The sequence below is a fragment of the Octodon degus genome, unplaced genomic scaffold, assembly GCF_000260255.1.
Source record: "Octodon degus isolate 3935 unplaced genomic scaffold, OctDeg1.0 scaffold00214, whole genome shotgun sequence".
NCBI lineage: Eukaryota > Metazoa > Chordata > Mammalia > Rodentia > Octodontidae > Octodon > Octodon degus.
In genome coordinates this window covers 830,228-850,139 of record NW_004524790.1, presented here as the reverse complement: position 1 = coordinate 850,139, position 19,912 = coordinate 830,228, and the positions used below count along the sequence as shown (strand labels likewise).

General features: G+C 57.5%; 3 protein-coding genes across 4 annotated transcripts in view; 1 reads left to right on the top strand and 2 right to left on the bottom strand.

The window, feature by feature from the left end:
- Nucleotides 1-2,797, top strand: part of Hnrnpm (heterogeneous nuclear ribonucleoprotein M) — a 42,808-nt gene extending 40,011 nt beyond the window's left edge. The window contains exons 16-18 of the mRNA XM_004644924.2: nt 6-219; nt 943-994; nt 2,375-2,797. Of these exons, the coding sequence (XP_004644981.1) occupies nt 6-219; nt 943-994; nt 2,375-2,538 (430 nt within the window). The 3' untranslated portion in view covers nt 2,539-2,797. The remainder of the gene's footprint in view (nt 1-5; nt 220-942; nt 995-2,374) is intronic.
- Nucleotides 2,621-9,848, bottom strand: Pram1 (PML-RARA regulated adaptor molecule 1). Of its 2 annotated transcripts, none has more exons than XM_023705088.1 (10): nt 9,766-9,848; nt 6,438-7,680; nt 6,293-6,356; nt 6,149-6,219; nt 4,336-4,390; nt 4,138-4,252; nt 3,881-4,043; nt 3,757-3,790; nt 3,620-3,654; nt 2,621-2,919 (listed from the first exon to the last, which is right to left on the bottom strand). In XM_023705088.1, exons 1-10 carry the CDS (start codon nt 9,766-9,768, stop codon nt 2,642-2,644), a joined length of 2,061 nt encoding a protein of 686 aa, XP_023560856.1. In that variant the 5' UTR covers nt 9,769-9,848; the 3' UTR covers nt 2,621-2,641. The 2 variants fall into 2 exon arrangements, with proteins under 2 accessions (XP_023560856.1, XP_023560857.1); XM_023705089.1 differs by having other exon boundaries at nt 2,834-3,515.
- A 2,609-nt stretch (nt 9,849-12,457) lies between these two features.
- Nucleotides 12,458-15,783, bottom strand: Znf414 (zinc finger protein 414). Its single transcript, XM_023705093.1, has 8 exons — nt 15,672-15,783; nt 14,740-15,043; nt 14,401-14,508; nt 14,190-14,295; nt 13,449-13,789; nt 13,322-13,372; nt 12,701-12,874; nt 12,458-12,607 (listed from the first exon to the last, which is right to left on the bottom strand). The coding sequence occupies exons 1-8, from the start codon at nt 15,672-15,674 to the stop codon at nt 12,534-12,536; spliced, it is 1,161 nt and encodes a 386-aa protein (XP_023560861.1). The 5' UTR covers nt 15,675-15,783; the 3' UTR covers nt 12,458-12,533.
- Between the last annotated feature and the right edge of the window lie 4,129 nt (nt 15,784-19,912).

Sequence of the window (19,912 nt, the reverse complement as noted above, 5' to 3'; positions counted from 1 at the left end):
AACAGCCTGGAGCGCATGGGCCCCGCCATGGGCCCGGCCCTGGGCGCTGGCATCGAGCGCATGGGCCTGGCCATGGGTGGCGGTGGTGGTGCCAGCTTTGACCGTGCCATCGAGATGGAACGTGGAAACTTTGGAGGAAGCTTCGCAGGCTCTTTTGGTGGAGCTGGCGGCCATGCTCCTGGGGTGGCCAGGAAGGCTTGCCAGATATTTGTGAGAAATGTAAGTGGCTCTTCAGAAATGCCTTGTGGTGTGGGGTCCAGGGGAGGAGGTAGGCGGACTGCACAGTGGACTGCACAGTGGTGGACAGTAGGGAGAGCACACCTTGGTCTCGTCCCCAGAGTCTGCTGCTGGCACAAGGGGAGGGGAGAGGAGAGGAGAAGCTAAGGCCTGTAGGTACTCCGGCTGCTTCCTGTGGCCAGCCAAGCACAGAATAAGCTGACTCTGGTTTCCTGCCCCTCGGCTTGAGCAGCTACGTCTTGGCACAGTGTGTGTGTGTGTGAGTGCGCGCATGCGTGAGGGGTACCAGGAATTGAACTCAGGACCTTGTGCTTGCCAGGCAAGTGCTTATTCTACTGAGCTATCTCCCAGCCCATTGAAATGATTTGTTTGTGTACTTTATGGAACCGGGGATTGAACTCAGACCCTTGCGCTTGCACAGCGTCAAGAGCGTGTCTGTGACCGAGTTGTCTGTGACAGCTGGGCTCCCACCCTGGTGCTCCATCCCATGTGTCCTGCTCCCGTGGGGGCCCGCTGGAAAGCAGGCTGGAGGGATCCCTGGCCAGGGCCGCCTCTCCCAGGACTGATCTCTCCTTAGCTGGGTGTGGTGTGTGGTGCCCTGCAGCTGAGCACCCTGAGCCGCGGCCCGGCCCTCCCGCAGACTGCTGTGCTGTTGTGCCTTAGGACCCGTGGAGTTGTACATTAGTCTCTTTTTTTTCCCCTCAGCTCCCGTTTGATTTTACATGGAAGATGTTAAAGGACAAATTCAACGAATGTGGTAAGTGTCTGAGAAGGGCTGTCCTGGTGCCTGGGTTGTGGCTCGTCGGTGCGGTGGCACCAAGCAGTAGGGCTCCCTTCCTAGTCTTGCAGCCCCTGTCCATTGGCTCCAGAAGCCCAGTGGGCCTGGCCGTTGCCCTGTTTGTGTGAATGCTCAAGTGGGTGTTGAGGGCCTGTATGTGTCCGGCATTTTGTGCTTGTTTACCTTGTTTTCTTCTGGAGTTTTGGAGAGGGGGTTGTGCTGCCTTCTTCCACAATGAGTCAGGCAGAATCACCTTCCTGAGGTCATACAGCCTCTTTTTTTTTTTTGCGGAACTGGGGATTGAACTCAGGCCCTTTCGCTTGCCGGGGAAGCGCTTATTCCACTGAGCCGTCTCCCCGGCCCCATACAGCCTCTCTAAGATAGAAAACTAAATGCATCCCCGGCGAGGCTGCTATCCACATAGCACAGCCCAGCAGGCACCCTGTGTGACTGCAGGGGCTTGTGGGGGTGAGAGGTGGCTGCTGGTGGTGTGTCCTGGCATTCCTTTATGTCCAAGAAGCTTTCTCCTTGCCCTCCATGGAGAGCTGTCACCTGCACCCCAGTCCCTGCTCCTTGCCACTCCGTCAGCCCCAAGCCTGAGGTCTGGGGCCACAGAATCGCAGCCACCTCTGCCCTCCCTGTCCCTGTCTCAGGAGAGGCTCTTGGCTTCCCAAGCTGCTGCCTTTCCACCTAGGCTTCCCTTCTCCCTACTGTATGGTTTCCATATCATGTTATAGTTGGAAAGGGTGGTTGGATCCAGCCACGCCCTCATCCTGAGGACTTGCCCCCAGGTTTTGGGTAGCACTCTGCTTGAGGCCCGCACAGCATCACTGCAAGGAGTCCTGGGTGACCCTTGCACCTTGACAGCTAGTCTGGTGAAGCCCTGGCTGTTGCCAGGCCTCTGTGCTCCTTCCCCTGAGGCTGTCTCCCACAGTGCCTGACACACACCTGGTTGCTTGATGGGGGTATGCCAGCCGCCGTCCCCACCCCCATGTCTTGGCCAACGCTGAACAGCACAAAAGTGTCCCTGCATTGGCAATGATTTTGTGATTCAGGGTGGTGATGCATGGAAAGGGAAGCCTGTAGAGTTGGCTTTACACGCTCCTTGAATTTGAGACCACCAGAAGGGCTTGCAGAGACACTGAGGTTTGTCCTGCCAGTGGAGCAGTGGCAACATGGCTGAGGGTGTAGCTGCCAGTTCCAGCCATGCTGCGCAGTGTTTGAAGTGTTCCACTACAGGTGCGAGGGCTGTCCTCTTTTCAGAGTTTGTCCCAAAGTGCAGCGGGTGATCTGGACCAAGTGGGGCAGGCCTAGGCTGAGCTCTGGGTTTGCCTGACGCGCTGGTCTCTTCTCCCTTAGGCCACGTGCTGTATGCTGACATCAAGATGGAGAATGGGAAGTCCAAGGGCTGCGGAGTGGTTAAGTTTGAATCGCCAGAGGTGGCTGAGAGAGCCTGTCGGATGATGAACGGCGTGAAGCTGAGCGGCCGAGAGATCGATGTTCGGATCGATAGAAATGCTTAAGCAGTTGCCTTTTTTAAACATCAATACCAGACCTCTGAATTTGTATTTTTTCTTGTTAACCATTTTAATTTGTTGGCTGGATGTATAAAGATGTTTAAAAAATTCAGTTGCTTTTTGGGGTAATTTGAATTACTTTTTTAATGACTGGGGTTCCATTTGACTGTTTGCATTGAGATTGCAATGTGCGCAATTTTTTTTGTAGTTGTGGCATCTTGTTGACATCAGATATGACTTTGATAATAAATACCAGTTCCTGAAAGTGGCTTGCTTTTGCATATGTGTTGTGGGCGTGGGGTGGCCATCTGAGGACTTGGAAGCCAGAGCCACTCGAGCTTCCTCTCTCCAGGGATCTTTTCCTCTGTTGTGGCTTATCTGTGGGCCCTGGGACCAAAGACAAGGGCCTGCCACCTCAGGGACACGCGGCGGCACTGAGCAGAGTGCTGCTGTGTTGAGTGGTGCAGACCCGCTCCGGTCTCTCTGGGACTGGGGACAGACACTGTTGGGCTCCTCTCTAGGCTGCTTCCCAGCAGTGCACCAGCTCTGAGCCTCTTAGGCCCAGCAGGTGTGGAGGCTGAACTGATCTCTGTGTGACAGTCTGTGCTCCACTGGCACAGAAGGACTGACCCAGAGCCATTCGGAGGACAGAAGGCGACACTTCCAAGGGGCCCTGGCATCACCCATCCTGGGGGCAGGGGCAGCCAAGTGCGAAGTGACCCAGCTACCCAGCCCCTCCCATGCTGGGTTTTCTAACTATAGGGTGCAACCTTGGAACTGCGTGGAGTGGGGCCCACAGAAACAGCCCTGGCTGTGCTAGTCAGAAGGGGAGGTAGACGTTGAGGCTTGCTTTCAAGAGGTTTCTGTGGCTCACGTGTGGTGTGTGGCCCTCTGCCAGGCTGGGCTGGGTCGTGGGGCGCAGCTGGCTGGACCCAGGTCTGTTCCTCACTGCTCCCTAGGAAATGCTTGGTTCTCCAGAGGATCTGAGGGGAGGGTGGCCTGTGCTGGTTCCTCTATGTGAGGCAGGATGGGGAGTGGCCCCTGGGAGCCCCTGGTCCCTTCCCGTTGGACCCCAGCATCTACGTACCGCAGAAGCCCACATCGTCATACACCTCGGTTTCCCTAGTGGAAAGCAAGCACAGCTGTGTCAACAAGGGGTGCCTGGGCTACGCAGCACCCCCACCCCCACCCCACACACACCTCCCCAGCCGGGCTGGCACTCACAGGGGCAGCAGCGCCGTCCTGGGCACATAGCCATCTGCAGAGGGCGGGAGGAAGTACACAGATGGGCCTTCTGTCCTGGGCACTGCCCCCAGAGCCAGGCCCAGGCCCAGGCCCGGTCACTCACACTTGCCCTTGGGGTCCCGGCACAGCATCTCGTCCTTGCTGGTGTACTCGATGACCTCCAGGATCTCCCCGCGCCGGATGCCCAGGTGCTTGCCCCCACCTCTGCGGGTCTTAGCATTCGGGTCAATCATCATCCTCGTGTGAATCACGATCTCACCCTCAAACTGGGCAGGAGGTAGACATCAGTTCCACCTTGGACACCCTGCCCCTGCCACCACCGCCACTTTTGCCTTCAGAGTTGGGACGGAGGTGCCCAACCTTGAACTTCTTCCGGAACTCCCTTTCTGCCTTCTCCGCCTTCCTCAGCTGCTTCAGCACCTTTGGGTCCATGGAAGGCACCTGCTGTGGCAGAGGGGCCGTCTTCCTGATCCCCCTAGGAATTGGGAGGACTTAGCTATGTCTGGGACCCAGGCTCCAGTTTCTCAGCACCATCCACCCCCCTGCCGCCTGTGGTACCTGAGGTCTGAATCTGCTGGTAGTTTGCTGGTGGCTTGCTGGGTAGGTGGCACTTCTGAGAACAGGCAGGCCCCAAGTCAAGGCAGGGACCCCGCTCAACTGCTGCACCCTAGTGACCCTTGGTGAAGCGAGGGTCCAGGCACCAAGAACCCAACCGGCTGCCTCCTGCCCTGCCTGCCTGCGGCCTCCCTGGCCGCCGCGGGTGGCTTTCGTTTCTTTAACTCCTGCTAACCCGCACAGCCACTTCATGTCGCTAGGTAACACAGTCTTTCCCTGCTTGCTGGCGAGGAAATAAAAGGCTCAGAGAAGTGGAGCCACCTGTCCAGCTCATTCAGCTGCTAAGTGATGGAGCCCCTGTTTGCTAGGTGCATGTTGGGAATTGAAAAGGGGCTGCCCTCGGGAGGAGAGCGGTCCTGGCTGGGGATGAGGCTGGGGGAAGGTGTGTCGGGTGAGGGCAGCCCTGGCCATTTCCTGTGGGCCATGCCTCTGCTGGATGAGGGTTTGGTTTAGAGCAGGAACCTAAATCTGGGCGTCATCTGGCCTCTGGATGGCCAGAAGCGTCACCGGACGCCAGGCAGCCTGCTGAAGGGCATCTACAGAGTCGTCTCGGAGCCAAGCTCACCCTCTTTCAGGTCCCACCCAGAGAACAGGCTTCCACCAGCTCCAGGGCGCCCCGCTGTGGCCATGCCCTGCTCCAGATCCCCCCCCCAAGTGGCACCAGCTGTGCAGTGGAGCTGGCCCTGTGCCAAGGGGGTGCATCACATCTGGCCAATGCGGGGAGACCTGAGCACACGTGGAATTTGGTTCTGATCTGGAAGAGCTGCTGGTGCGGGGCCCTATGCACAGAGGAGGGGGGGTGGGGCGAGCCCACAGGGAGGCCAGAAGGGGCGTGGCCAGGGCTAGGAAGGGGCCTCTCCAGCCCGCGCGCCCAGGCAGAGCCCCCAGACCTCGGCAGCTGGCAGCCGCAGAACCTGGCTGAGGCGGAAGCAACAGGGGCCCTGCCAGGAAGCTGTACACCAGGAGGTGTTGCAAGCAGCGCTTGGAGATGGACAGCCCAGAAGCTGAGGGGTCGGGGAGGAGTAGGGACTGGAATCCTGGATCAGGACCTCTGGGGCAGATGCAGGGAGAGCTGGAACCCCTGCTCTAGTCAGAAGGGGAGGAAGGCGTTGAGGCTTGCTTTCAAGAGGTTTCTGTGGCTCACACTCACCCTTCCAGAAAGCCACTCCCAGAGGGCTGGTTCCCCCTGGGAGTAGAGGGCCTGCCTGGAGCCCCGCCCTGGGGAGTGAGGGTGACACTGCACTGGTGGAAGGGTGGGCCAGTGAGGGCTTGCGAGCCAACCAGGCACACCCCAGAGAGCCAGCTTGGGGCGCAGGCCTGCTGGACCCTCTCCCTGCACTCCGGGGCCGGAGACAAGAAAGCAAGGGTCCATCTTTGTGGCCATTGCCACCCAGCGTCTGGCTCTCCCCCGAGCAGGACGTCCCTTTGCACCTTGCACCCACAGGTCTAACATGGAACCTGGAATCAGGTCCAGCCCTAGGGTGTCTAGGCCGAGCGTTCCAGCGCCAAGCGCCAATCTAGGGCCTGGCTCCTGCCCTCAGCCTCATGGGTGCTGGGTCCGGCTGCCCGTGCCCGTGTCTCTGGTCCTGGGTTCCAGCGCTGTTTAGGATCCTGCCACCACCCCACACTGCCCACAGCAGCCCCAACCCAGCAGTCTGCCTCTGGGCTACTCTCCTTCTCCAGCACAGTTACAATCGTGGCAGGAACTTCCCTTGCAGGGAGTGCTTTATAGTGCCTGGGCAGACCACCAACAAACCTTTGCCCCTGGGGCCAGGGCTGGAGTCTGGTTCCACTTGGTCATACATCTCGTAGATCTCATCTGGGTTCCTGCAGGGACACCCAGGATGAGCGCCCCTTCCACCCACCCCTGTGCCCGACTACCCTTCCTCCCCACACTCACTGTAACTGCCCAGCCCGAAGGGCTTGGAAGTGCGTCCCTGCAGAAGAGTGGGCCCTCCGCATTCCTGTGGGGGACAGAGCAAGAAGGAGGGGGTGCTGCCTCAGAGCCTCAGCCCCTTCCTCACCTGCGTGGCTTACTGACTCACCTGTGGCTGCTGCCCAGCCTCTTCGAAAGCTCTGCACATCCAGGGGACCTGGGGGAAGCGGGGGCTTGGCTGGAGGGGGCCCCAGGCTGCTGGTTGGGGGCAGAGGCTTCCGAGGGGGTGGTTGGTAGCCTTTGAATTCCTCGGACTTCCAATGGGGTGGCCCAGCAGCGACTCCAAGCTCACTGGTGCCCACCAGGGCAGTAGGCAGTGAACTCTCAGACACTGAGCCTGGAAGTGGGTTCTTGATAGGGAGACCCTGGAAAAGCTTAGAATGTGGGTGCTTCTTGGGCAGAGGCTGGGCCTCCGGCTGGGCCATCTTGTGGGGTGGCCTCCTGTTCTCAGGCTGCGAGAACTTCCTGGGCAGGGAACTGAACTCGGGCTCTGAGCATGTTCTGGGGAGGACCACCGGCTCAGGCGGTGGCGGCTTTTTGCAAAGGGGCTTGAACTCGGGCTGCCGAGGCCTCTTGGGAAGCACGCTGACCTCTGGCTCTGAGGATGTCCTAGTGAGGCCACCAAACTCAGGCTTCACAGCCTTCTTGGGAAATGCACCAGAGCCTGGCTTCAGGGTGTGGGGTGCCCACGGCTCGGGCTCCGGCTTGGTAGGGACCTCGCTTAATTCAGGCTGTGGGAGGGACTTCTTGGAGGTCCTGGCCTGTGGCTTGAGGGGCTTCCTGGGGTACACACTGAACTCAGGCTTTGGGGAGCAAGGATGGGGGTAGCTGGGCCCCACCTTTGAGGGGGACACTTGGGAGACTTCACTGCACTCAGGCTGTGGGGGGGACTTCCCAGGGAGACTGCTGACCTGAAGCTGTGGGGGCTTCCTGGGGTATGCACTGAACTCGGGCTGTGGGGGCTTCTTGGGGAATGCACTGGGTTTGGGCTCTGACGGAGGCTGGAGGTCCCGCTGTGAGGCAGACTGAGACGCTTGGGTGGCCTCAGGCTTCAGGGGTTTCCTGGGAAACAGAGTGGCCTCAGGCTGAGGATGCTTCTTGGAGAGATCACTGAACTCGGATTTGGATGGTTTTGGTGAGAAACTGGCAAACTCAGGCTGGGGCAGCTTCTTGGGGAGACTGGCAGGCTGGGGCTGTGGTGGCTGCTTGGGCTGTGCACTCGGCTCGTGCTGCGGTAACTTCTTCAGAAGCCTGTTGGCCTCTGGCTTTGGGGGCTTTTTGGGGAGGTTGCTGGGTTCTGGCAGAGAGGCCTGGAACTTGGCCTGGAGGCTCCGGAAGTCCGACTGGCTGTCCTGGGCACACAGGAACGACAGGCGGGCTTGCATACCACTTGTTCACCCTGCCCAACCTCGCCCTCAGCCTGCTTCTATTGTTGGCTCCCTCTCCCAACCTGAATTAAGTGAGGTCCCTACAAAACCACACCCTTGGAGCTGGCCCATGTCCTTGTCTCACCTCACCGCAGTAGGCCCCATCCCTGGGCGCTTCTGTCCTTGTAGCCCCACGGTCCCTCCCAGCATCCTCACCTCCCCCCACATGCACATCCCCCCCCCAGTCCTTTCTGTTCCCGTTTCAAAATACATCCGGAATCCAACCACTTCTCACTGCCTCCCCCACCACCACCCCAGCTGGAGGAACCATCCCCGCTACACCCAGGTCATGGTCAAAGGCCCTGCAGGCTCAGCTCTCCCCACACTGGCTGTAAGAAGCCTGCTGAGCCCTCTCATACCCTCCTAATGAGTCCTACCTCCCTGGAACATTTCAGGAAGGCTCTGACCACCAAGCGTCTCCCTGTCCCCTCTCACCTAGCACACCACTCCCTCCATGAGGGACATTATCCCCACCACCTGCATCTCTTCCAACTCCAGTTCTCCAAGCTGCATCTCCTTCACCAGAGAGGGCTTCCAGATCACCCTAGTTTTAGTCAGTGCCCTGTCCTCCCTGGCCTGTGTGACTGTTCTTGTAACTTGCAAACACTTACTCTACTGAGCCATTTCCCCGGCCCCCCTGGCCTTGAATTCAGAGCTGTCCTCTTGCCTCAGCCTTCCAAGTGCTAGGATCCCAGGTGTCCACGCCACACCTGGCCTTGATTGTTGGCTTTGGCACTGGGGATGGAAGCCAGGGCTTGGTGCAGACCAGGCAAGGGCTCCACTACTGAGTTACACCCCAGCCTCGCTGGGTTTCTGAACTTTTTTTTCCAGAAATGGGGATTGAACTCAGGCCCTTGAGCTTGCCATGCAAGCACTTATTCTACTGAGCCATCTCCCCGGTCCCCTAAAATTTGTTTTGTAAAAAAAAGAAAGCAAGTATTTTAGGGCCAGGGAGAGATCTCAATAGAATAAGCCCCTGCCAGGCAAGCACAGGGTCCTAAGTTCAATCCCCCATACTGGAAAAAAAAAAAAAAAAAGGTAAAATTTGTTTTCTCTCTACCTATATACACATCCAACCCTAGTCAGCTGCTGCAGGGAAGGGCCTCAGCTTGCCCACTGCTGGCCTTGCAGTGTGACGTGTAGCAGGTGTCCCCTGAGCATTCACAGAAGTAAGGACTGCACAGGCCAGGTGTGGTGCTCTGCACTGCAGTCCTGGCACTCGGGAGGCTGAGGCAGGAGGCCAGCCTGGGCACCTGGGTGAGTTCAAGGCCAGCCTGCACTATGAGGCGAGAGACTGTTTCAAACACACACACACACACACACACACACACACACACACACACACACATCAAACAACCAACCAAAGCCTGAAGGTAGATCCCCAATCTGATGGTCACAGATGCTGACCTGGTCATGACACAGGTATCACACAGCGTCCACCTCATGCCCAGAATGTCCCAGGTGCCCCCTGCATCAAGGGTCACTGGTGCTGGCAGATGCCGAAGGCCAGGCTACCTGAGTGGCTATCATTCTGTGCCCCACTTTCTTGCCCACCCAGGGGGTCAGAGTGTCCCAGCAAGCTGCTGATTGCTGTCTGGTGCCCAGAATGCCTCTAGGTAGGTTGAAGCCAAGGTTAGCAGGTCACCACTTGGGTGTCTTGTGGGTGGGGTGGTCAGCGGGCATGTGACCCACTTAGTTACCCACAGGACGCTTGGGCTCTACCCAGGCTGCTTCTTCCCAGGTTGCTGTTCTTGCTGCCCTGGGGAGAGGGAATCATCTTGGACAGCCCCACTTCTCCCCACGACCAAGCCTTGGCCCGAGGAGCTGGAGCTGAGCCCTGCCTGGGCCTGTGCCCTGGCTGCTTCCCACCTGGTCACCTGCATGTGGGCCATTCAGTTTTCCCAGCTGCTCTCTCTGCCCCTGCACATGCCCTGGGGACAGCATGAGTGTCCTGCTTGCTTCCAAGCCAGCTAGAGGGCCTCTGTCCTCTCCCAGGGCTTGGAGACTCACCATGGCTGCAGACAGGTGACAGGCCACAGGCGGAGTGGGCCCCTTGCAGCCTGTGTGTGTGTGTTGCCTTCAGGAAGTCACTGCGGCTTCTCCACTCAAGGTCGGGGTGGGGAGGGCAGAGGAGGAAGGAGAGGAGGCGGAGATGGAGACAGCCCAGGCCTGTCCCCAGATCCTGTGAGGCCCTTCTGCTCCCGTGACCCCGTGCTTCCTGCTGGTGTCCCCAAGCTTTGGGCCTTGGTGTCTCGTCTGTGCTTGTCACTTGGGAGCCAGGCCCTGGTGACCATCCACAGAAGGGGCAGTCACGGGACAGAGAGCTCACAGTGCGAAGACCAGTCCAGGCCTGGGGGCTGGTGGGACAGTGAGGCCACATCTGCCTGCCCCAATTGCCCCACTGCTCCATCTGTCTTCCTTATTTTGACATCTCTGGCTCTTGGCAGAACTTCCCTGTTGGGGACAGATGTTCACCTGCCAGGACCGACCTGTGGCTAAGGTCTGGGCTGGGGCTGCAGATCTGGGGGTGGGGGGATGGGCTGTCAGAGACCTGGCCCGTCAGAGACCTGGCCCTTGAGGACAGCTCGAGTTCTCAGTGCTTGAAGGCAAAACAGAGGGAGCTGAAGACGGGGGCAGGAAGAAAGTGTAGAGGGCACAGCGGGAGGAAGGCAGTGAGATCGGGTGGACTGATTGGGATGAGCCCTGACCCTGAGGTTCTGTCCACAGGAAACCAGTGAATGGCCCTAGCGGGTAAAGGAAATATCCACGAGAGTGCAGCACCCTGATTCTTTGGCCATCAACGGCAAGCACCTAAGCCAAGCAGTCAGATTACAGTTTAACTTTCCTGAGGTATAGCCTCAGGAGTTTTAAAAGACTGTGACGGGAGCTGGTGAGATGGCTCAGTGGTCTAAAGCACCTACATGGAACAAGCTTGGCAAAGCACAGGGACCATGGTTCGATCCCCCAGCACCACATGCCAGCCAGCCTCGCCCCCTGGTGGGCTGAGCTGGACACACACACACACACACACACACACAATAAATAAATGTTTAAAAAAATATTTAAAAAAAAAAAAAAGACTGTGACGGGGGGATACTGGTAGACAGCCCAACAGACCTACATATGACCCTCAGAACAGACTGGGTGAACTCTAACTACTTTTTATAGGCAGGGCATTGCTATGTGGTCCAGGCTGGCCTAAACACTATGAAGCCCAGGCAATCCTCCAGCTCGTGGCGATCTTGTCTCAGCATCCTGGGTGGGTGCTGGCATGACAGGTGTGCACCACTATGGGGGGAGGTAAGCGGTCAGGTTTGGGGCCTTTGTGTTCCCAGGACCATGGTGGTTGGGGGGGGCAATAGAAAAATCATATATTTGCCAAGAGCACAGTAGGTGCTCAATTAAGGCAAGCTCTGGGTGCACAGCTGGGGGCTCCAACAGGAGGACCCTGTTAGAGCTGGGCGGGGACGTCCTTGGCCCAGATTCCGTGCTTTGAGAGTGCAGGGCCGGGCCCCTGCCGCCAGGGGGCGGCCCTTCGTGTATCTGGCACCTTCCTGCAAGGTCCCTGTCGCGGGGTGGCCGTGACCAGGTGGCTGCAACCAGAGTAGAAAACCAGACTACAAGTAGAGAACCGAAGTGAGCACAGGCACGGCTCCTCTCCCATTCACAGCTGGGGTCACTAAGCCGGTACCCCCAAATGATAAACTGGCACACACCCGTGCAGTCACTGGCACCTTCGGGCGCCCCCTGCTGGCGGAGCCGGAGCGAAAACTTTACGTTTTGAGCCATCAGGGATTGGCTGGCAGGGGAGCCGTCTCCATTGGTACCACCTTGGCTTGGGACTTGGGAGCAGTAAGGAATCCCAGGCACAAAGGCTAGACGTGCGAGGTGAGGCCGTGAGCAGAGCAGGTGTGTCGAGGAGAGGGTGTTAAGGGAGGCTGAGAGGGGGCAACCAGCCTGAGCACCCCTAGCCACCCGGGTCACAGTGGGCAGGGCACCACAGGACAGGTGGGCAGGGGGGTGGGCTGTGTGCCTGGGGCCAGGCGGCTCTGGGTTGGAGGAGCCAGGATCACGCTCCTGCCCCTCTCAAGAGAAGCAGAGATGTGTCCCTCAGAAGGACGCAGAGGAGGGGTGGCCCTGGGAAGGGATGGGGCAGGAGATGGTGCCTTGCGGGCTCCTGAGAGAACAGGTCTTCACTGGGAGGGCCGTGGGTCCCGAAGAGTGCCGGGCAGGGGTTACTGGAAAAGACCTTGTTTTTGGTGATGTTCACATGTGGGGAAGGGCAGGGGCGGGTCGTGAAGAGGGACAGTGAAGCCCTTGGTGGGGGACCACAAGGGCTAAGGAGGGCAGTCATGAGCAAGATGGAGAAGGTAAAACTGCCCCAAAAGGATGCCCCAAACGATGCCTGGAGCTTCCCACGAAGTGCCAGGGGCTGCACCTTGGCACTAGATTCTGGAGTCCCACGATGCGGCCAGGGGAAACGGAGGGGGCCCAGGCGCTGCAGGGCTTGCCTTAACCTCGCTGTCCCCTCCCGAGGCTTCTCCTTGCCCTGTGGCCCTGGGTCACTTGCTCCAGCCCTACTGCAGCCGGATAGAGTGCTATGAGGTGCAGATCCGGGTCCCAGCATGAGGTGACTGGGTGTAAGCGCTTCAGGTCTGCATCCAAAGGGGGCAAGGGACCCAGACACCGCACAAGCTGGATTGTCGCGCCTCCTTTATTGTCCCCACCCCACATTACAAGAATCTCTACCCACCCAGAGCAATGGGAGTGGGTGCAGTTCAAAGCAGCGAGAACACTGGCGGCTCCCCCTCTGCCATCAGCTGTGACACCTTAGACGCGAGCGGGGTCGGGTCTGAGTGGGGCAAGGCAGGGGGCGCCTCAGCGTTGGCCCCGCCCCCGGCCTCCGGCCAACCGCCCTCTCCCCGCGCGCATCCCTCGGCCTTACCCGCCGGGGCGTCGGGGCGTGGCGGCCCGGGCACCGGGGCTTCGGGGGCGCCGGGGCGGTGGTCCTGCAGGTGCAGTGTCATGGCGGGCCGCGAGGCCGTGGAGAAGGCGCACTGCATGCACGAGTAGCGGCCGCGCGTGTGCTCCCACACGATGCGGCTTGGGGCCGCGTGCACTGCGGGCAGGCAGGCAGGGCCGGTCAGTCCCACGCGCCGCCCGGGCGACCTGTCCGCCACGGGTGTGGGGGGGTGCCAGACATCTCCCCGCCTCCCCTTCCGCTCCCGGGCGCCTGGGTCGGGGTGTGAGGGGTCAGGGCCAGCCGGATCCGCTTCTCCTGGTCCTCTGTCCTTGAGGACACTAAACTTGGCCTTTCGCAAGTTCTCCTTTCTACCCCCAAAACCCCCGCACAGAAAAGGGCCGCTTCGAGGTGAGCGGGACGCGAGTTTTACGCGGAAAGCCGGCGCACAGGAAGGCTCAGGGGCCAGTGATTTTAAAGGCAAAATGTTGTATTTTTAAGGGGTGGCACTTCTGGACACCTGGGAAGGGACTGGGCACTATTGCCCTATCAGCATCCACGGGAAAGAAAGCCCCTCCACCCGCCCTGGTGGTCACCTGCACGCACCTGAGGGTGCATCGGAACCGCCCTGCGGTCTTCGGGGACTGCCGCCAGCACCTACAGGAGAGGGGCGGGTCAAGATCACTGTCAGGCCCCGTCCCAGCCCCTCCGCCAGCCCCACCCCCACGCTCACCTTGGCTCTTCTTCCAGACAGCAGCGCTGGAGGCTGGCGGCCCGGGAGCGGCGGCCAGAAAGGGGCGCAGGCGAGGGGGGCTTAGGCTAAAGGGCGCAGGGTTCAAGTAGGGTAGGAAGGATCCAGTGGGGGCAGAGGCGGGGGTCGTGAAGGGCTCGAGCAGCGGGAACGGCAGGCCGGCCGCCGACGCAGGGTCAGACTCCGCGGGGCGCTCAGGCGCGGGCGTCTCCTTGTCCAGGGCGGGGGGCGGCGCGGCGGGGCTCTGAGCGTGTTCTGCGCACACGTGCAGGTGCTTGAAGAGCGAGCGGTGCGTGCGGAAGCGCAGGAGGCAGTTCTCACACCTGGGGGCGGGCACAGGGCTGGGCTGAGGCTCCGGGGCCAGGTGAATGGGCCCTAGCCGTCGCTACCTGGGGGTCCGATGGGCAAACGCGAGGAGCCTGGACAAGTAGCCCTCCCCTAGGGTGGTGGCGACCCTTCTGGATCCCTCCATTTGGCAGCCCTGGGAACACGGAGAAGTCTGGTTTTGCAGAGTTCAAAAGAGGGGCCGGGCAAAGCCACGACCACGTAGGCCAGCCTTCCTGAGCTCTGCCCGCAGTTTCCAGACTGGCTCCAAGGGTCCAATGAGCGCGAAAAAGCGGTTTATCCAAGGCCACGCCCACTCGAACCCAATTCCCCCTCCCAGCCTAGCAAGGCTTAGAAGGTCAGGACTCGCGCGCAGTGCCGGGGCGACCGGGGTCTCACTTGAAGTAGCGATTGGGCTTGTAATGTAGCTTGCTGTGAGCCATCAGCTCCTGCATGCTCGGGAAGCTCTCCGTGCAGCTCAGGGCCGAGCAGCGGAAGAGCTTGCCTGGCAGGGGTGAAGGGCAAAGGATGGAGCCGGGTGGCCAAAGGTCCTGGGGACTCCTCCTGCCTCCCACCCTAACCTGCCTCCCACCAACAACCGTGGCCCTACCTTCCAAGGACTGGGTGGGTGGGCAGTGCGTACGAAGATGCTGTGCTAGGTCACGAACACTCGAGAAATTGAGGAAGCAGCCAGGGCTCGAGCAGGGTATTTGTGTCGCTGCAGGACACAGAGAGGGGTCACTGGTCCTTCCTCACTGGTGCTGCCGACCCACCATCCGCAGGCCCCAGTACAAGACCCTCCCCTCCCCCAGCCTCAGCTACCACCAGGGGATGGATTAGCCTGGCTTTTCATTGGAGCCGTGGCCTGGCGCTCAGGAAAGGATGACATCTGTCTAGATGGGCCACAAGTCTGAGGTCACTCTGTGCGCCTCATTCCTATTGCTGTCACCTGGTGGTGGGCGTCGTTTGGGAGGCCGGAGGTCCTCACTGGTCCCGGAGACTGTGCTGGGTAGGCCAGGGTCAGGCTGGCAGCTGTCTGAGGCTGGGGATGCGCCATGCTGCGTCCCTGCTGGCCCTCCACATTCCCATACTGGGGGCGTGGCTGCCCTGGCAGGGCCAGGCTCCTCCTCCATGGAAGAAGAGGAGGTGGCTGAAGCAGCCACAATTGGAGACAACACCTCTTTGTCGATCTCGTTGGAGCTGGGCTCTGCAGGGGCCAGCACGTCTGGGCTGGGCTCCGACGGTTCCTCCTCCTGATAGAAGAGGTGGAAAGGACCAGTCTGGGTTCTGGGCTTGCACTCCTAAATCCTGGGCCCCCAAACATCACCCAGTCACCCCACATTCTAAGGCGTCACCAGCAAGAGAAGGCAGATGGAGTTCTTGCCTCCTAAGTTACAGAAGCGGTTGTCTGCCGCGAGTCACGCGCAAGAGGGAAGCACCACTCCAGCTCCAACTTGGGCAGAAGGAAGGTGCAAAAGGGGCCCGGCGGGACCAGGGCAGTGGGCGTGCCCAACACGAGGAGGGCGGGGCCGAGACTCGGAAGACGCGGCCTTGGACTGAGCGGTGACCGGTAGATATTAGAGGGGCTTGAAGCAGACTGTGATGATGATGTGGAAATGCCCGCCGGGCTCGAGCTGTGCAGACCAATTTGGAGGTACTAAGGGCCCGTTGTTCTTAGGGGCGGAGTCCGAGCCTGGTGGGCGTGGCCCAGCCCAGGGCGGCCCGGAAGTAGGGAAACGACGCCCGCCGACTGACAGCCCGCGGCGGGCGGGTGCCCCGATATGGGGGGTGGGGTCGACTGGAGGCTGCGCACACGGATAGGGCCGCTCCCTGCCAATTCCCGCTGCTCCGCCGCTCCCGTGTCCCTGGCGCCGCGCTCACCATCCTCCACTCCCCTTGATCTCTGTTCCTGCGGCTCCGGTGGCTCCGGATCAGATGGCGGAGACTTCCTCGGCGAGGCGAGCTCGTGTTCACATCGACGCCATTTTTTGCCTCCCAGCTCTCGCGAGAGCTGAGGCGGAGCCTGAGCGTGGTGCTACGAGAGGGGGCGGGGCCTGAGACTGGTAGTCCCGGACCGCTGAGTGGACCCGGTGTGGGGCCTGCAAGCTAGGGGCAGTTGTAGGGTGCCGAAGTCGGCGTGAGGGCTCTGTCCGGGCCCTCATGTCCTCGATTGCAAAGTGGGCCCCCATATCCTTTCTTGTCACATCCTGTGGCCAGCCCTCGGAGGGTACTACACGGCAGGGTTGGTTTTTTTTTCTCTGTGATTAGACCATCTTTTTAAAGGAAATCGACAATGGCAACAGCGTCAGATTTTTTTTTTTCTTTTCTTTCTTTTTTTTTTTTTTTCTTTTTTTTTTTTTGGAGACAGGGCACCTCACAGTGCAGTGCAGGCTGGCCTTGAGCTCACTTTGTAGCCCAGGCTGGTCTCGAACTTGCAACCATCCTTCTGCTACAGCCTCCCGAGTGCTGGGCTTGTAGGCGTGCAACACCATACCCCATTACGTCTTTAGATTTTTCAGAGCACCTAATTCTGCAGTTGGAATCGGTCTGTTGTGATAGCCAAGCGCAGGACACAAACTGACAGTCTTTAGGGCTTTTTCCTTTGCTTTCTTTTTGTTTTTGTTTTTTTTTTTGGAGACAGGGTCTGATTGTGTAGCTCATGCTGGCCCTCACTTCACTGTGTAGACACGCTGGCCTTCAACTCGTGGCAGTTCCCATGCTTCAGCCTCCTGAGGACTGCGATGACAGGCGTGGGCCACCACCTCTGGCTGACTTTTAGGCTTTAACCAGCAGCTGAAACCTTGGACTGGAAAGGAATGAGTCCAGATAATGTGTCATGGGGGTGACATGGGTCCCCTGTCTAGCCTACATTCCTTAAGTGGCTGCTGTATACTAAGGTGCTAGAGACCCAGGGGTAGCAGGACAGAGCAATCCTTGCGCTCGGGGCACTTGAAGCTTAAAATGAGGCAATACAATAAATAAACAAATGCAGTACATGGTCTTCAGTCCTATTTGGAACAGTGAAGACAACAAAAGCAGGATGCAGTATGGTAGGGGTGTCTGTGGGGAGCCCCTCTGAGGAAGTGGCCTGTTAGCTGTGACCTCCTGGCTAAGGAGTGAGGGAGTGCAAGATCAGGGCAGCAGAGGGCTCCAAGAAGCTGGTGCAAATACCCTGAGGTCGCGAGGGACAAGCTAGGCTTGGCCAAGGTGGAGTGCGTGGACCTGGGCCCGGCCCTGCTGCGGCCTGAGAAGGGCGGGTGTGGAGGTCAGAAGGTGACCTTGTTGCAGGTCGGGTCCCACAGGGCCTTGTGCCCGAGACCATGGTCACTGGGAGGATGGGCTTTGGGGCAGACCATAAAATACATCTTGGCCGTCAAATCTGTAGGGTACATTATTCAGCCCCAAGTGAGGCACTCGCTGAGTCTGAGGCCGCTGCACACTTTGTGGGTGGTGTATTTCTATCTGCGTGACAAAGGTGTGCTTGGGTGCTTCAGTGTGCAGTGAAGATGGCTAGAAGGAGGCCCTGAAAAAGCAGGGAGGTACCAGACATGGAAGTGCGCGCCTGCAATCACAGCACTTAGGGGGCTCGAGCAGGAGGGTTGGGAGTTAGAGACCAGCTTGGGCTATATATATGTAGATGGTGTTCAAAGAAAACCACTGAAGGACTGGCCAGACAGCTGAGCAGATTAACATGCTTGCTTAAGCAGATGCGGGGACTGGGGTTCCATCTGGACATGTCCGTGTTGGGCTGTGCTGAGATGGCAATTGAGACTGGGCCTGATGGCCTGCGCCTGTAATCTCAGCGCTTGGGAGGCAAACAGGAGGATCAGTACTAGTCCAATCTGTGTAGTGAGACCCTGTAGAACTTGTACTAAATACATTAAAAAAAAAAAAAAAAAAAAAAGGAAAGAAAGAAAACCATTGAAACAAAACCAGGGAAGAGCGCACTGTAAATCTCCAACACAAAACCAAACCTGACCAGACAGACTGCACCACACCACGTTGCACCACACCACAAAAGAGAACAGTCAGCCAGGAGTGCTGGCACGTGCCTGTAAGTACCGAGGGAGGCTGAATCAGGAGGGTGGCAAGTTCAGGTGCTGCCTAGACAACTTAATGAGGCCCTGTCTCAAATTTTAAACATTTACAGGACGAGACCCGGGTACCTGGGAGTATACGTGTGCCACCATGCTCAGCTCGCAAAATTGTGATTTTTCAAAAACTTCCACCTCTATTTTTTTTTTTTTTTTTTCGGAACCAAGGATAGAACTCAGGCCCTTGAGCTTGCCAGGGAAGCACTTATTCTACCTAGCCATCTCCCCAGTCCCTTTTTAAAAAATTTGATACGGAGTCTCACTATGCAGCTGGCAAGCCCAGGGTTCCAGGGCCAGCACAGCATGTAGTACTAGGGATCAAACTCGCGTCTTAGCGCTTGCCAGGCAGGTGTTTAGACTGCTGAACTATCTCCCTAGCCCACATTTATGTATTTATAAAGTCATCATTATAATATAAAAAAAGCACTGTCCATTTAACCTCTTCATATAGTTGTTTATCAGTCTGGACTTTTAGTTTCCTGTTCTGTATATAGGCTGTAATCATGTTTCAGATTTATTTCACTATCTTGTCCCAGATTTAGCCAGATTTGGCCAAAATCCCTTCAAACAGGTTTATAACTTATTTTGGAAAGTCCACTTCAGTATTTTGATCCTTCTCTTATACTCTGTAACTATAAGATTGTGGTATAATAATCAAGCTTCCTGGCTCTAGAAATGAAATCAGCCATTTCTTTAAGTAGCTTTCAACCTTCTATGGAAGAAAAAGACAGGAAAAGGGAACTTGTGGAAATTTCAAAGACAGGCCAGGGAGATGGCTCAGTAGAATAAGTGCTTCCCTGGCAAGCGCAAGGGCTGAGTTCAATCCCCGGTTCCACCAAAAAAACCCAAACCAAAACAAAACAAAAAAAAACTTGAAAGAATGAGGAGCTGGGGAGATAGCTCAGTGGAATAAGTGCTCCCCTGGCAAGTGCAAGGGCCTGAATTCAATCCCTGGTTCCACAAAAAAAAAAAAAAAAAAATAGTAAGAGTAAATATTTAGGGGCCAGGGAGATAGCTTGGCAGTCTAGCACCTGCCTAGCAAGCACAAGGACCCAGGTTCAATCCCCGGTACAACATGCCACGTGGCCTAGAAACCTGGGGGCGCCTGGTGGTACAGACCTGTAATCCTAGCGCTCGGGAGGCTGAGGCAGGAGAATCACTATGAGTCCAAGCTGCATAGTGAAACCCTGTACCGAATGAATAAATGATTTTTAAAAAATTCTTTTTAAAAGAATAAAAATCTATTATTTATAAGAGCTTTGAAACAAACTAAAAATGATAACGCTTGCAATTTATTTATTTATTTAATTTTATTTATTTATTTGTGTGGCCAGCTCAGCCCACCAGGGGGCGGGGCTGGCTGGCATGTGGTGCTGGGGGATTGAACTGGAGTTCCTGTGCTTTGCTAAGCTTGTTCTAAGTAGGTGCTTTAGACCACTGAGCCATCTCACCAGCCCCTAAAAGCTTGCAATTTAAATCAGATGTTTAAGGGCCAGCCAAATAGCTCAGCGGATTAAAGCACCTGCAAGCAGGCTGGGGGGGGCCGGGATCAATCCCCAGGCCTGTTGTGCCGGCCCTACCCCTGGGGCATGCTGAGATGGCAATTGAGACTGGGCGTGGTGCCGCACACCTGTCATCCCTCTTCTTGGGAGGCTGTAAACCGGTGGATCACTATGAGTCTGATCTAGTAGTGAGATTCTGAACACTCTGTAGACCCTTCCCTAAAATACAGGGAAAACAAACAAACAAACAAACAACCCACCAGATTAAAAGAACTAAATGTAATACTTGAAACTGTATTGGGTGATCGAGTAGGGCTAGAAACCATGTGTGTAAAGCTCATTATTGGGACAGGTCGGAAAGTTTATAGAAGGTTGGTATGATCTGTACTATTGTTAAATTTACTGGTTATTAGGGGCTGGAGAGATAGCTGAACGATGGAGCACCTGCCTGGCAAGCGATTCCCAGTACCCAAAAAACCAAAATTTGCTGGTTATTTTCTGTAGTCATATGAAAGACTATCTTTTT

Coding starts and splice junctions, on each gene's coding strand:
- Pram1 (XM_023705088.1), bottom strand. Junction 4,253..4,335: donor CCAGCAGATTCAGACCTCAG/GTACCACAGGCG, acceptor CCCAATTCCTAG/GGGGATCAGGAAGACGGCCC. Junction 3,655..3,756: donor AGGACGGCGCTGCTGCCCCT/GTGAGTGCCAGC, acceptor GCTTTCCACTAG/GGAAACCGAGGTGTATGACG.
- Znf414 (XM_023705093.1), bottom strand. Junction 13,790..14,189: donor AAGCCCAATCGCTACTTCAA/GTGAGACCCCGG, acceptor GCCCGCCCCCAG/GTGTGAGAACTGCCTCCTGC. Junction 12,875..13,321: donor CGGTTCCGATGCACCCTCAG/GTGCGTGCAGGT, acceptor GCCTGCCCGCAG/TGCACGCGGCCCCAAGCCGC.